Source organism: Sinocyclocheilus grahami, unplaced genomic scaffold (genome assembly GCF_001515645.1).
Source record: "Sinocyclocheilus grahami isolate Dianchi unplaced genomic scaffold, SAMN03320097.WGS_v1.1 scaffold2137.1, whole genome shotgun sequence".
Taxonomy (NCBI): Eukaryota; Metazoa; Chordata; class Actinopteri; order Cypriniformes; family Cyprinidae; genus Sinocyclocheilus; species Sinocyclocheilus grahami.
This window is the reverse complement of record NW_015507316.1, coordinates 1-14,089: the sequence shown is the minus strand read 5'-3', so window position 1 is coordinate 14,089 and position 14,089 is coordinate 1. Positions and strand designations below refer to the sequence as shown.

Genomic DNA, 14,089 nt, shown 5'->3' with positions numbered 1-14,089 from the left:
GTTTTTTGTGTGTTTATATCGGGGGTGTGTGTGTGTGTGTGTGTGTGTGTGTGTGTGTATTCGGATGTGTGTGTGTGTGTGTATTAATTGGGTGTGTGTGTATATTAATCGGGTGTGTGTGTGTGTGTGTTCAGGGCGGAGAAGGAGTGGGGTGATGGGATCAGAGGTCTGTCTCTCAGCGCGGCTCGGTTCGCTCTGCTCCGGCTGGAGGAAGGTCCACCGCACACAAAGAACTGGAGGTACAAACACACACTCATCTGTGACCGTCACAATTATAAAACACCTGCTGAGCCTGATACACACACACACACATTTTGTTTTTTACAATTTTTATAGCTTTTTTTTTTTCAGTACCGAAAGTGATATAGCAATTAATACTAATTCAAAACAGTAAAAAGAAAATGAAATAAATATAAAATGTAATTATAATTCAGGCCCCAGCTGCTGGTGTTATTGAAGCTGGATGAAGACGCTCACGTCAAATCTCCGCGTCTGCTGACGTTCGCCTCTCAGCTCAAAGCGGGGAAGGGTTTGACCATCGTGGGAACCGTCATCCCGGGAAACTTCTTGCAGACCTACGGCGAGGCTCTGGCGGCCGAGCAGGTCTGTTTCGCTCGTTTAGTACAGATCATGAGACACGTCTCTCTGTGTGTCTTCATCACCAAACGTCTCTCTCTCTGTGTGTGTGTCAGACGCTCAAGCATCTGATGGAGAAGGAGCGCGTGAAGGGCTTCGTCCAGTGCATCGTGACGCAGAAGCCGCGCGAGGGCATCAGTCACATGATCCAGTCCAGCGGTTTGGGCGGCATGCGGCACAACACTGTGGTCATGGGCTGGCCGGACGCCTGGAGACAGAGCGAAGACCCGCAGAGCTGGAAGACCTTCATCAGTGAGTCACACAGAAACTAATGGCTTTCCGTCCTTTATTCAGACACACGTCGTTCCACAAGAAAACAGCTTACAACTGGATGGTGATTTATATCAGTAAACTCCCAAATTAACATAAAAACACCATAAAGTAATTCAAGTGACTAAACATGGACAGATAATCAGTTTACTTGATTGATTATTTTATGGATGTTCACAATTTTCTCATGTAGACAGTAAAATTGTGACCATTGAAACCAATGCAGAATCACTTAATATGCATGAATATAATGACTTGCACAGTATTTAAATATTTATCATGCAAATTATGTTTTTATTTTTGTAGTCAAGTTATATCACTGCAGAGAGTGCGCTTTCAGTCTGACTTCTCTTAAACGTGCGTAAATTACGTATAAATATATTGTCTTGCATGAATTTATTTTACAACAATACAAAGAGCAGTGCGTGACATTTTCACCAGATTTAGTCCTACACTTATTCACTTTTATTTTTCAATAAATGTTTAGATTTTATAAATTTTTGTGCACTCATGACTTTTCTAGAGCCACTGCTGAATTATCCACTAGCCTAGTTTATAAGTGTTTTTGTCACAGATGATGATATATTTTATTAATTTGTAAGTTTTCTGTATTTAGTAGATTGTGTTTAACACACAAAACAGTGATAATCAGGTCAACACAAATCTTTACCATTTTAATTTAATTTTACTTTAATTTAAATTATTTAGAAATTTTATTTTACTTAAAAAATAACAATAAAATATATATATATATAATATTTTATTTTTTTATTTCTGTTTCAGTTTTAGTTATTTTAGTACTTCAAGTTAAACTAAACAAGAATTGTAAATATTTCAATTTCATTCAATTTCATGGAATGATAACGGTTTTGGCTTTAATGAAGGATAATAGCCCGGATCGCTCAGACTCAAAAGAGTGATTGATGTGTAAATGAACGATGTTCATTAATGTGACTCTATCAGACTGAGCGCTGACGGCGGTCTCTCTGTTGATTCAGACACGGTCCGCGTCACCACCACGGCTCATCTGGCTCTGCTGGTGCCCAAGAACATCTCTCTGTTCCCCAGCAACAGCGAGCCGTGTGCAGACGGCTTCATCGACGTGTGGTGGATCGTGCACGACGGCGGGATGCTGATGCTGCTGCCCTTCCTGCTGCGCCAGCACAAGGTGTGTGTGAGGCGCGTCTCTCCGCCCGCTGTGCTAGCGCTAACGCTAACGCTGTGTGCTGTCTCAGGTGTGGCGGAAGTGCTCCATGCGGATCTTCACCGTGGCTCAGATGGAAGACAACTCCATCCAGATGAAGAAGGATCTGGCCACGTTCCTCTATCACCTGCGCATCGATGCCTACGTGGAGGTCGTGGAGATGGTAAATAACCTTCTGTTATTTCACACGAGCGCCAAAGACACTCTCCAATCCTGTTATGATCCTTAATCTGATCCTGATCATCCACATGGCTGCTGTTATCATCCTGCTAACGCTCACAGATTAGCCTCCTCACGGGTTCATCCTGTCCTCAGCTATAAATACCCATAAAAAATAATAAATAGGTCATGAAAAAAAAATGTGTTATATATGTAACATATATTTTTTTTATTTCAGTTAGTTGCCAAGGCAACATTTCTCATTTTAAATTAACTTGACGTACTAAAATAACTAAAACTTAAATAAAAATGTATAAAAGCTATGTAGACATTTATTTCAAATTTTAAAATATATATATATATAATAAAAGTGGCAAAAACATGCAACAACGTTGCTAAAACTTTCACTAAAATTAACATGAAAACTGAAAATATAAATAAAAAAACTAAAAATAAAGAAATTCACTTAAATTAAATACTTGGATGACAAGCTTAAACTAAAAAAAAACATAAAATTAGAAATCTTACCTTGGCAATGAACTGAAATAAGTTCAAGTTAAATGAATAAAGTTACTTAAACTGAAGAAAATAAATAAACTAAAGCTAAATATAAATAATGTAAACAAAGGCTAATAAAAATAGCAAAAGTACATCATAAAATTCCTGAAACTAAAATTAAAATGAAAACAGAAAATATAAAAATAAAAACTAATTCAGAATATTAATAAAAACTAAAACAACACTTGTTCTCGTTAACTTAAGATATTGTGTATTGTTTTCAGTAAGTTAAATTAAAATTCAAAAAATCTATTGTAAATGAAATTAGATAAAACTAATTAACTAAAACAACTTAACTGGACATTAGAAATGTTGCCTTGGCAACTAACTGAAATAAGTTTAAGTTAAAGGACTAACATTACTAAAATTGAAAAGAAAAAAAAAATTAAAGCTAAATAGAAATATAAAAAAATTAATATAAACAAAAAACGAATAAAAATGACAACGGCACGTAATAAAATGACTCAAATCTAAATGAAAATGGAAAATCTAAAAGTTAAAGGTAATTTAAAATATGATTAAATACTGTAATACCGGAAGATCCAGTTGTGACATTTTTATTAAAAATAATTTTTTTTTTTTAAATGAAGCAAATGCACGGATTAATTGTTCACGATAGGCTCTCTCTCTCTCTCGCACACACACACACACACACACACACACACACACACACACACACACACACTCACACACACTCTCACGCACACACACACTCACTCCGCGGGTGTTCCCCTGTCTAATGATGTCATTTCCTGTGGTCGTCAGGACACTGTCGTTTCTCGGCATGACGATCTGTTTGGCTCTCATGTTCATTTCCTCCTGGTACTATGCCATCGTCGCCATGGTGATCGCCGGCATGATCTACAAGTACATCGAGTACCACGGGTACGTTGCCATGGGAGCCTGTGTGTGTGTAACACATTTTTATTTTGTTTTTATATAGTTTAGTTTCAGTTTTAATTAAAGGTTAGCAGAATTAACAGATCACTTCCAGAGCGCAGGCCAAAGAAAGACTTAAGACATAATTCAGCCTTAGTGATGCAAATGTCTATCTTTTTTATTTATTTATTTATTTATTATTTCGTCTCTGAAATCAGCGGAGCACATTTTGAAATAGGCGCTGTTTTTATAAATAAACCGCAGATTTGAGTTTTAAACAACTACATTCTCGCCTGAAATATTTTTAAAACTACATGTCATGACACAATAACAGTAATATTTATATATAAAAAACAAATTATGTGAATGGTGGTTGAACTACAATGCTGCGTGAACTCAACCAATCAGCATGTTCAGCGCTCAAGTCCCGCCCCCGAAAGTCCCGGACCTTTGAAAAAGTACTACCTCGCGAGCAGGGACTTTCTGAGGGGCAGATTTTTTTCCACTGCGGTGGAAACGGGGCTAAACTTTATATTTGCTTTTGTAGTGAAAACATTTCAAAATAAGAGTCCCGGTGCATTTTGGGCTTGTTTATAATTAAAAGTCAAGCATTGAGCATATAGTGTTTTTTTCTGAATATTATTGGTGCGTAGATTGGGCAGTGATTTTGGTCGTTAGTGTTGATGTGTGTGTGTGTGTGTGTGTGTTTCAGCATGACAGCGACATCAGCGCGTACACGTACGAGCGCACCCTGATGATGGAGCAGAGGTCACAGATGCTGCGGCAGATGCGCCTCTCGAAGTCCGACCGCGAGAAAGAGGTGAGTGTGCAGAGAAAGAGAGCGCTTCTACACGACACACACTCGCTCACCGCTCATTTCTTCTGTCTCTAGCGAGTGCGCTGGAGTTTTGATGACGTAAGTGCACACTTCACTCAAACCTAGTGCACTTCAGACGTAGACAGCGCTTCTGTAGCGTTTGAGCGTCCGTCTCTGGCTTTCTGTGCTTTAGAGAGACACTTTAGAGAGTCTGTGTTCGTGTTTAGTGAGTATCTGTGTCTGCATGTGTGTGTTACTGTACGTACAAATCCTCAGGAACTACAAAGAAGACGAAAAACTAACCAAAGGTAAAAATATAAAAAAAAAGTTTTGATAATTGAAGTAAAATCAATGAAACGTTGAAAAAACATATTTCATTTCTGCTAGATGCCAAAGCAACATTTCTCATTTTCTTTCAATTTTCGTTAAAGTATTAAAATTACTAAAACTATCAAGTTATATAAAAACTATAAAATAAAATATACAAAAACTGAAATCAAATTCGTAAAACGTAACAAAACGAATAGAAATTACTAAAACTGTAACTCAAATTAAAATGAAAACAAAATATAATAATAAACATTTATTTAATATATTTATATATTAATTAATTACGTGTGAAACTGTACTTAAATTAGACATAAAAGTTGAAGTACTAAAATTACTAAAACTGAAATAATAAAACTAAATAGATATTAAAAAGAAATATTATAAACGAAGACAAATGATAAAAGCACATAACAAAATTACTAATGCTGCGGCAGATGCGCCTCTCGAAGTCCGACCGCGAGAAAGAGGTGAGTGTGCAGAGAAAGAGAGCGCTTCTACACGACACACACTCGCTCACCGCTCATTTCTTCTGTCTCTAGCGAGTGCGCTGGAGTTTTGATGACGTAAGTGCACACTTCATTCAAACCTAGTGCACTTCAGACGTAGACAGCGCTTCTGTAGCGTTTGAGCGTCCGTCTCTGGCTTTCTGTGCTTTAGAGAGACACTTTAGAGAGTCTGTGTTCGTGTTTAGTGAGTATCTGTGTCTGCATGTGTGTGTTACTGTCCGTACAAATCCTCAGGAACTACAAAGAAGACGAAAAACTAACCAAAGGTAAAAATATATAAAAAAAAGTTTTGATAATTGAAGTAAAATCAATGAAACGTTGAAAAAACATATTTCATTTCTGCTAGATGCCAAAGCAACATTTCTCATTTTCTTTCAATTTTCGTTAAAGTATTAAAATTACAAAAACTATCAAGTTATATAAAAACTATAAAATAAAATATACAAAAACTGAAATCAAATTCGTAAAACGTAACAAAACGAATAGAAATTACTAAAACTGTAACTCAAATTAAAATGAAAACAAAATATAATAATAAACATTTATTTAATATATTTATATATTAATTAATTACGTGTGAAACTGTACTTAAATTAGACATAAAAGTTGAAGTACTAAAATTACTAAAACTGAAATAATAAAACTAAATAGATATTAAAAAGAAATATTATAAACGAAGACAAATGATAAAAGCACATAACAAAATTACTAAAATGAAAACTGAAAATATAAAAATAAGAGTTCATTTAAAATAATAATATGTACTATAATACCGGAATATCCAGCTATGACATTTTAATTAAATAATTAACATTTTGATTTAAAATAAATAATAATAATAATAGTACATTTTATTTGATGGCGCCTTTCACCCAAGGACACCTTACAAAACAGATTAACACAAGTCCAAACAAGTTATCAATAATACAATCAACAAATAACAAGGTGTTAAACTAATAGAAACAATAAACCATAATAAAAATAAAATAAATTATACAGAGTGTGCTAATCTGAACAGGTATGTTTTTAATCGTGATTTTAATTGACACAAAGAGTCATATTGACGAATGTGTGGAGGAAGAGAGTTCCAGAGACGCGGGGCGGAGCAGCTGAAGGATCTAGCTCCTATAGTAGTAACTCTAAATGTAGGTACTGTTAACATTGCAGTTTTTGAGGAACAAAGTGTTCGGGGAGGAGTATAGGGCCGAAGCAAGTCAGAGAGATATGTGGGGGCTAGGTTATGAAGCGCTTTGAAAGTTAACAAAATAGTTTTATAACTGATCCGGTGGGAAACAGGAAACCAGTGCAGCTGGATGAGGAGAGGTGTAATGTGGTCCGTTGATCTGGTGCGGGGTAATGATCCTAGCCACTTTGATTGGAGACGATGCAGACCTTTGAGGTGCCAGTGAGAAGGGCATTGCAGTAGTCTATACGGGAAGTGACCAGAGCATGGACAAGAACCTGTGTATTGTGCTGGGAGAGGAATGGACGTAGTCTGGAGATGTTGCGGAGGTGGAAATATGCAATACGAGTGATATTATTCATGTGAGGTCCTAAGGAAGTGCATTATCCATATGACACCGAGTCTTTTAACTTGAGAGGAGACAGGTATCGAAGAACCATCAACCGGTATGGTAACAGGATTAGTTTTGGAGAGTGTGGCCCTAGAGCCAATGAGGAGAACCTCACTTTAATTTCCATTGAGTTTGAGAAGGTTGAATGACATCCAGTTGCTGATAGCTTGTAGACAGGAAGTGAGAGCAGAGGGAGGAAGAGAAGTATTTGGTTTTGTAGAAGATGGAGTTGTGTATCATTGGCGTAGCAATGAAAATTGATCCCAAAATGACGGAGAATATTGCCCAGAGGTAAAATGTAAATGATAAAAAGCAGCGGTCCCAGCACTGAACCCTGAGGAACACCATGAGTAACTGTGGCAATTTTTGATGCAACATTTTTTCCCTGGATTAAATATTTTGTATTATGTAGATACGACCTGAACCAGGCTAGAGCATTATTAATGATCCCAATGGCAGCCAAACCTTCCAACAGGATTGAGTGGGAAATGGTGTCAAAAGCTGCGGATCAGAATGGATAAAAGGCCATTGTCAGCTGCAAGTAAAAGATCATTTGTAATTTTTACCAGCTATGATTCTGGCGAAACCTTGACTGAAAAGGTTCATATAGGTTATTGTTATGAAGGTGAACTTGAAGTTGAGTTGCTATAGTCCGTACTAAGAGTTTAGTAATGAATGGGATGTTGGAAATGGGACGGTAATTATTTGGGTCATTAGCATCCAAACCAGGTTTCTTAAGAACTGGGATAACAGAAGCCGTTTTGAGAGATGTAGAAACGGTGGCAGTAAGTATGGAAGAGTTGATTATAGACAAGCGTACAGGAGGTGTTCTTGGACTTGGAAGTTAATCTCATGATGTCTTCGACTAATGGAGGCTGAAAAGTGGATAAGGTGGAGAATGATGGGTTCAGTGTGGTAGTCCAGCGTATACAGTTAGATGTAGAAACTGAAGAATTCAGCTGTTGATGAATATTGTTAATTTTGGTACAAAAAAATAAAAAATTTAATTGTTACATTTTATAAAAAAAAAATATATAAAAACTATAACAAAATGTTTTATTCTACAATAAAAAAATGAATTAAATATATTACAAATGACAAAATTATATTTTAAACTGAAAATATAAAATTATATATATATTTTTTTTAATTAAATTATACCAGAAAACATTTGAATGAAAACTAATGAAATAAAGATGAGTATTCTCAGTGAGATCTGATTGGCCTCTGATGTAAGCAGCTGTTGTGTATGTAGCTCTGAGTGTGTTTAGTCTGTCTGTTCGGCGCGTCTGCAGGCGCAGCTGGTCAAAGACAGGAACTCAATGCTGCGTCTGACCAGCATCGGCTCGGACGAGGACGACGACACGGACGCTCCCGGCGCAGGAGACCGCAGCGCAGAGTACCGGCGAGTCCACATGACCTGGACCAAAGACAAGGCCCTGCAGCTGCGGAGCAACACACAAACACACACAGCCTCGTGCTGCAGCACTCCGGAGGGCTTCAGAGACATGCTCAACATCCGGCCGTGAGTCTCCTGCTCTCTCTGCTCACTGTGCGGCTCCATGAGTCCGCTTACTTCAATCTTTAAACCTTTTATGCATCACTCCTAAACTGCAGGAAGGAGCTCTGGTTACAAAAATGGCATGCGATAAACTATTAAAGTATTAAAACGTGCAATAAACTATTTCTAGTACTTTAAAATGCCAAAAGATTAGAATAAAACATGTAAAAAATTAATTATATTTTTAAATCATTTCTATATTATGTATAATATTAATTATAATTATAAAAAGTATATTATTATAATTAATAGAGTTCATAAAATGTCTATAGTATGATTGACAATTGCAGAAAGAAATGTTCTTTATAATTATAATAATAGTATAATAGTAAATATTTATATTTAATAAACAAATAAATATACCTGTTTATAATTTGAATTGTAATATTTTATTTTGACATATTTATAATATTTTTTATAACAAATAATATTATATTTTATTACATAATGACTGTAAATAATAATATAATTTATAAGTCTGTTATTATAATTAACATTATTTATGATAATATAAATGTCTAAGATAAGATTATTTAGTTGTAGTAATAAATATTTTAATTCTTATAATATAGTACATAACATTTTTATATTTAATGATGAAAATGGATATTTATTGAATTTATATTTATAAAACTATTTAATATTAGCATGCTTATGCTTCTTATTGTTATAAATATAATTATATTTGACTATTATAATTATAAATAATATTACAATATAATATAGTGTTTAAACATGCATTTATAATGTATTAAAATATAATCTATTTATTGATGAGTTGTTGATGTGGCTGGAGGTTTGTGCTCCATGTTCCTCGCGCCTGACGTGTGTCTGTTACAGAGATCAGTCCAACGTGCGGCGGATGCACACCGCTGTTAAACTCAACGAGGTGATCGTCAACAAATCCCATGATGCCCGGCTGGTGCTGCTCAACATGCCCGGGCCGCTTTTTTTACTTTTGATCATCAGTTGCTTATATCTATCTTTATGTGCAGGGATTGTGAATTTGTTTGTTTGTCATTTTTGAAATCTCAAGTGTTATCTGCTATTTTTATCACCTGAAGTAATAAAATGACAGTAATACATCTCTTTTAAAACGGCAAACATTGTGTTTTTTTCTTGGGTTTCCTTTCAGGGAATTCATTATAATCCCCAAAAAATGTTCTTAAATCATATTAATATTAATTAGTGAAATGCCATCCCATCTGAATGACCATTCATTTCTTCTGCTTATTAGAAATGGGGTCTTTCTAGCCCTCTAAAGTGTAATAATGTCTCGTATCTCGAAAACTGCAGTAAAATGGTTTCATATGAAGTGTGCATTTAGTATGAGACGTCCCCTATAAAACTGAGCATCGTGTTTTATACTTACTAGAAATTGCCCTCTGTTTCCTGAGAATCTTGCTGTAACAAATCTACATAAAACAAGGATTTGAAAGGTGATATTTAAAGAAAAATAGCCTATAGTAGGCTAACACACAACCATCAAAGGCACCAATAAATAACACGGATATTAAAGCAGAAGCACAAAAAAAAAAATCTTGAGAAATGTCTATCGCCTCAGTTGAAGTGTGAACCGGACATCTCTTCCTCTTTACTACTAGTTATAGCATGAAATTAACATGAATGAACGTTTGAGTTATGTTGTTTCAACCGCGGAGAGACGACAAAACATTATAGCCCACTGACGTTAATCTAAAGCTGCCTGAGACCGCTCCCTATCCCCTATGTAGTGCACTCAATTGTCACACACTGTAGGGATTAGTGAATGAGTGAGCGATTTCAGACACCGCTTATCTCTCCTGTTTGGGTTGTTTGTCGGACACGGCGGATTGGGCGTTATGATTGGTCAGATCGCCTGTCAATCAAACTCCCGGCGAAGGTTGAAATCCCGCCCCACATTCCAGAACCTGTTCCACTCGGATATACGTCACAGTAGGGAAGAAAAAAGACTATGGTGACTTCCGTTTCATGCTGACTTCAATGTCTCCTTAACCTTTTCACCTGATCCAGTTTCTGATAAACATTATCATTAACAGATGACTAATTTACACGTCATTAATAATACAGATGCAACACAGTGAAATACAATGTTTATATGCCTTACTATATCTCAAAATAGAATGTTATACATGTCTAACTTTAAAAGGATGCATCTTTTGTCTTTTGAGGAGATGGACAAGTCTTGCAGTAGTAGGTCAAAGTGACTAATAAACCTGCGTCTCTGACATTAATCAAACCACAAAAGAAACAGAAAACCACTCACTCGAACAAGTGAAGAATTTCACTGCTATCTTAAATTGTGGCATCCTAACAACTTAAAATTCAGCAACAAATGTTGATGTATTGTCATTGTGATATAAAGTTGGTCTCATTTGTTGATATATATATTTTCTTCTTAAGTTAATTAGATGAGTAAGAGCTGATTGAGCATTGGTATTGAGCACAAACACATTTTTTTAGTCAAACTGTGATAACTGAAGCTGGTAATGCTGTCCTACACTCTTAAAAATAAAGGTGCTTCACGATGCCACAGAAGAACCTTTTTGTCTAAATGGCTCCATAAAGAACCTTCAACACCTGAAGAACCTTTGTTTCACAAAAGCTTCTTTGTTGGCGAAAGAAGGTTCTTCAGATTATAAAAAGCTAAGAAAGAGAATATATTCTGTAAAATATTCTGCTAATGAATACTCTGCACCTTTAACCTCTGTTTGCATTTGACCATTTATTCATATAACACATTTATGTAATAACATTGCAGTGCTATTAGAAGACTTTCCATTTGTTATATATTCAAAGTATTCATGGTTTATTAAAAGTATCAAACCTTGTAGAAATATGTTTTAATGGTTGATGGTTGTATTTACAATTTTACAGGGACATGTTTTTTTTTTTACATCTTGTCCTACTGTACACAGTGTATTAAAAGCAACACATTAACAATTCAAACACAATTATACTGGTTATTATGTAAAAGTCAAACATATGTTATCCGTCACATGACATGCAGTTCTATACACTGTGGTCACTGTCTAACTCATATAATAGAAACGCATTAATATGCTTGCATTTAATGTAGCTTACCTTCTTTAGTCGTTTTACAAAGATTCTAGCCTGGCAACAAAACTGTACAAAATATTAAAAAGCCCTTTTTTACTTAATATGGTGTAATTGAATGCATTTGTGTTTGTGCATTTTAAAAGATGTTATATTTGAAATATATAGATTTTGTAAAAATATTATACATGTATTAAAAAAATAACTAATAATTCATTTAATTCTGGAGAGCAAAGCAATGAAAATGTACATCTGGATCTCTGTATGTCACAAATATCAGTTAACTTCAGCAAAAATCCTGCTTAATTATATACGGTTACGTTTTCAACTTTTGCTGTAAAATGAGGACTTACTGTAGACCAGCGGGATTGTTCAGGAGATGTTGGGGGAGTCCATCTGCTCTCTGTCAGGGGCAACTAACCGCTTGTGTCTCAGTTCTTCATGGTTTGGTCAGGTTTTATCCTAAAATTCTGACAGTTTGTGTTTTGTTGTCTCAAGTCCATCAATGATATCCTGTAACTGATTCATTAATTTCCTGATTTCAACAATGAATTTCCCAGCTTTTGACTTGATCTTACTTTCATCTACTTCTTCAGCTATGGGTTTTTCTGCTAGTTTGTTCATGTCGGCGACTGCTCTGCTATTTTCACTAACAGATCATGTCAAGCACAAGGCGGAACCCACCATAAATCTCTGCTATAGCTGCAATCAAACCCATATTTTGATTCATCTGCACTGTCAGTCCAGTAAGGTCTTCTAGCCGTATGTTACGGCGGTTAAAATATTTACTAAAATCATCTGCACCCTGCGCTAGTGTTTTAAAGTCTCTCACTATTTTCTCAGTGCGCTCATGAATGTCTTTCATCTTTTCAGCCATAGGTTTGATTTTATCCTGAAATTTCTTCAGTTCAGATTCAATGCCTTTTCTTAATGCTTGCACCTGCTCCTTTTTCTTAGAGCTGCAGATCGCACTTTTAATTCCAGCGTGTGTGAGAGTCGCTACTCCTGCAACAGCAGCAATAGCAGCAGAAGCTCCCAGAGTAAATGGAGCTAAAGCTATTCCTGCTCCTAACCCTAATCCTGTTAGCAGAGAAGCCCCTCCAATGATCCCCGCCACTCCTGCTTTTCTAGATCCTTCAGTAGAACCTCTGAAATCTGTTTCAAAGGTTTTGATGATCTTTCGTAGTTCCTCTGTGCACTGCTGGAGTTGGAGTTGATCTCTCTCATAGAGTTTCATAAATTCATCTCTGAGTTGAAAAACATCAGCTCTAGAGAAAAGAAAGATGCCGGGTTTATTCAGACTGTGCTTTGCAATACAATTTGAGTTTCGGTTAACACTTAAAGACTCTTCTTGCTATACTCTTGATTCTTGCTCTCACATGCACGAGTTCAGGAGATCTCTTATAAATACTGCCTCGTAATGTAATAATCACACTGTGGTGAAAGACCCAAATATTCGTATTCTTTGAATTAATGACATAATTCTTACATTTCAGGAGGTATCTCGATGCTGTTGCGTCTGCGGGGAAGACTGGATGATGCCATTGCTGCTGCGACTGAGAAAACACAAGTAAATACACCATCTTTCTTCATGTTAGAGTATAACCCCATATATCTTTTTTACAGTCACCCTTTAGGGGTAAATAAGGCACAATGGTTCTTTTGAAATGGTCCCAGAGAAAGCTTTTGCACTTTTATTCTGACTTTTGTAACTTTTTATCCTGTTTGTTTTTTGGTCAGATCAATACAGTGGCCTAAATCACACACATCATAAAAGCAGTGACAGAGTGTGTGATTTCTGCAAACACTGTGTTAATATGTCATATATTAATAATATGTAAAACACTTATATGTAATGCGTAAAACAGAAGAAAAAGACCCTCTAACAACTGCATTCTCTATTCTATCTACTGGTTTACTTTTTATCTATGATAAAAGCTTGCTACATGTACTGCTTCAGACGATGCTGTTGCTCTTGTGTTGCAGGATACGAATAAGTCAAGTCGATGTCTTTATTTGATTTGATTAATTACTGTATTATTAGTTTAACGAGGGCCTATCTCACGTGTATGAGGCTTTTATAGACCTGCATTCGTGCTCTGCGCTGTTAGTTTCGCTTTCACAGAACAGGGCTATTGATTAGAGAGAGAGAATAAGATATATGTGAACCATGACACTCAGGCAGTTAGTCTATTTTGAGTTTTAGTTACTTTACTTATTCCAAACGAAGACTAATTACAAACAGTTATTTTCCATTTTGGCCCGAGTGCGTGTAGTTTCGGTTTCGTTTCAGGTGTTTTTACACCTGCGTCGCCTCTAATGAATGACCCGCATGCATTACTAATGCAATGCATATTAACACATGATCACACACCAGCCCAACCTTAACCTTATCACGCAGTGCTGATCGAGCTCGAGAGTTCTGCGATGAAGCCGGAGAAGCGCGCGTAGACCGGAAGCAGAGCAGGCAGGTGTACACACCTGTGTTCCTCTTCTTCTTCTGTGTTTAATGGTGGATGGCAAACTAGCTTAAGGTGC

The 14,089-nt window shown here is 36.1% G+C and overlaps 2 protein-coding genes across 3 annotated transcripts in view; one reads left to right on the top strand and one right to left on the bottom strand.

The window, feature by feature from the left end:
- LOC107574177 (solute carrier family 12 member 6-like) overlaps positions 1-9,561 on the top strand; it is a 38,967-nt gene extending 29,406 nt beyond the window's left edge. Inside the window, exons 12-20 of the mRNA XM_016260639.1 lie at positions 119-239; positions 435-603; positions 693-888; positions 1,905-2,074; positions 2,142-2,273; positions 4,419-4,526; positions 8,205-8,458; positions 9,335-9,436; positions 9,531-9,561. Coding sequence (XP_016116125.1) covers positions 119-239; positions 435-603; positions 693-888; positions 1,905-2,074; positions 2,142-2,273; positions 4,419-4,526; positions 8,205-8,458; positions 9,335-9,436; positions 9,531-9,561 — 1,283 coding nt within the window. The remainder of the gene's footprint in view (positions 1-118; positions 240-434; positions 604-692; positions 889-1,904; positions 2,075-2,141; positions 2,274-4,418; positions 4,527-8,204; positions 8,459-9,334; positions 9,437-9,530) is intronic.
- A 2,174-nt stretch (positions 9,562-11,735) lies between these two features.
- LOC107574179 (uncharacterized) lies at positions 11,736-14,037 on the bottom strand. 2 transcript variants are annotated; one of them, XM_016260642.1, is made up of 3 exons: positions 13,926-14,037; positions 13,041-13,107; positions 11,736-12,819 (listed from the first exon to the last, which is right to left on the bottom strand). In XM_016260642.1, exons 2-3 carry the CDS (start codon positions 13,094-13,096, stop codon positions 12,201-12,203), a joined length of 675 nt encoding a protein of 224 aa, XP_016116128.1. In that variant the 5' UTR covers positions 13,097-13,107; positions 13,926-14,037; the 3' UTR covers positions 11,736-12,200. The 2 variants fall into 2 exon arrangements, with proteins under 2 accessions (XP_016116128.1, XP_016116127.1); XM_016260641.1 differs by having other exon boundaries at positions 13,941-14,037.
- Between the last annotated feature and the right edge of the window lie 52 nt (positions 14,038-14,089).

Coding starts and splice junctions, on each gene's coding strand:
- LOC107574179 (XM_016260642.1), bottom strand. CDS start 13,096: ATGGCATCATCCAGTCTTCCCCGCAGACGCAACAGCATCGAGATACCT. Junction 12,820..13,040: donor ATCGAGATACCTCCTGAAAT/GTAAGAATTATG, acceptor TCTTTTCTCTAG/AGCTGATGTTTTTCAACTCA.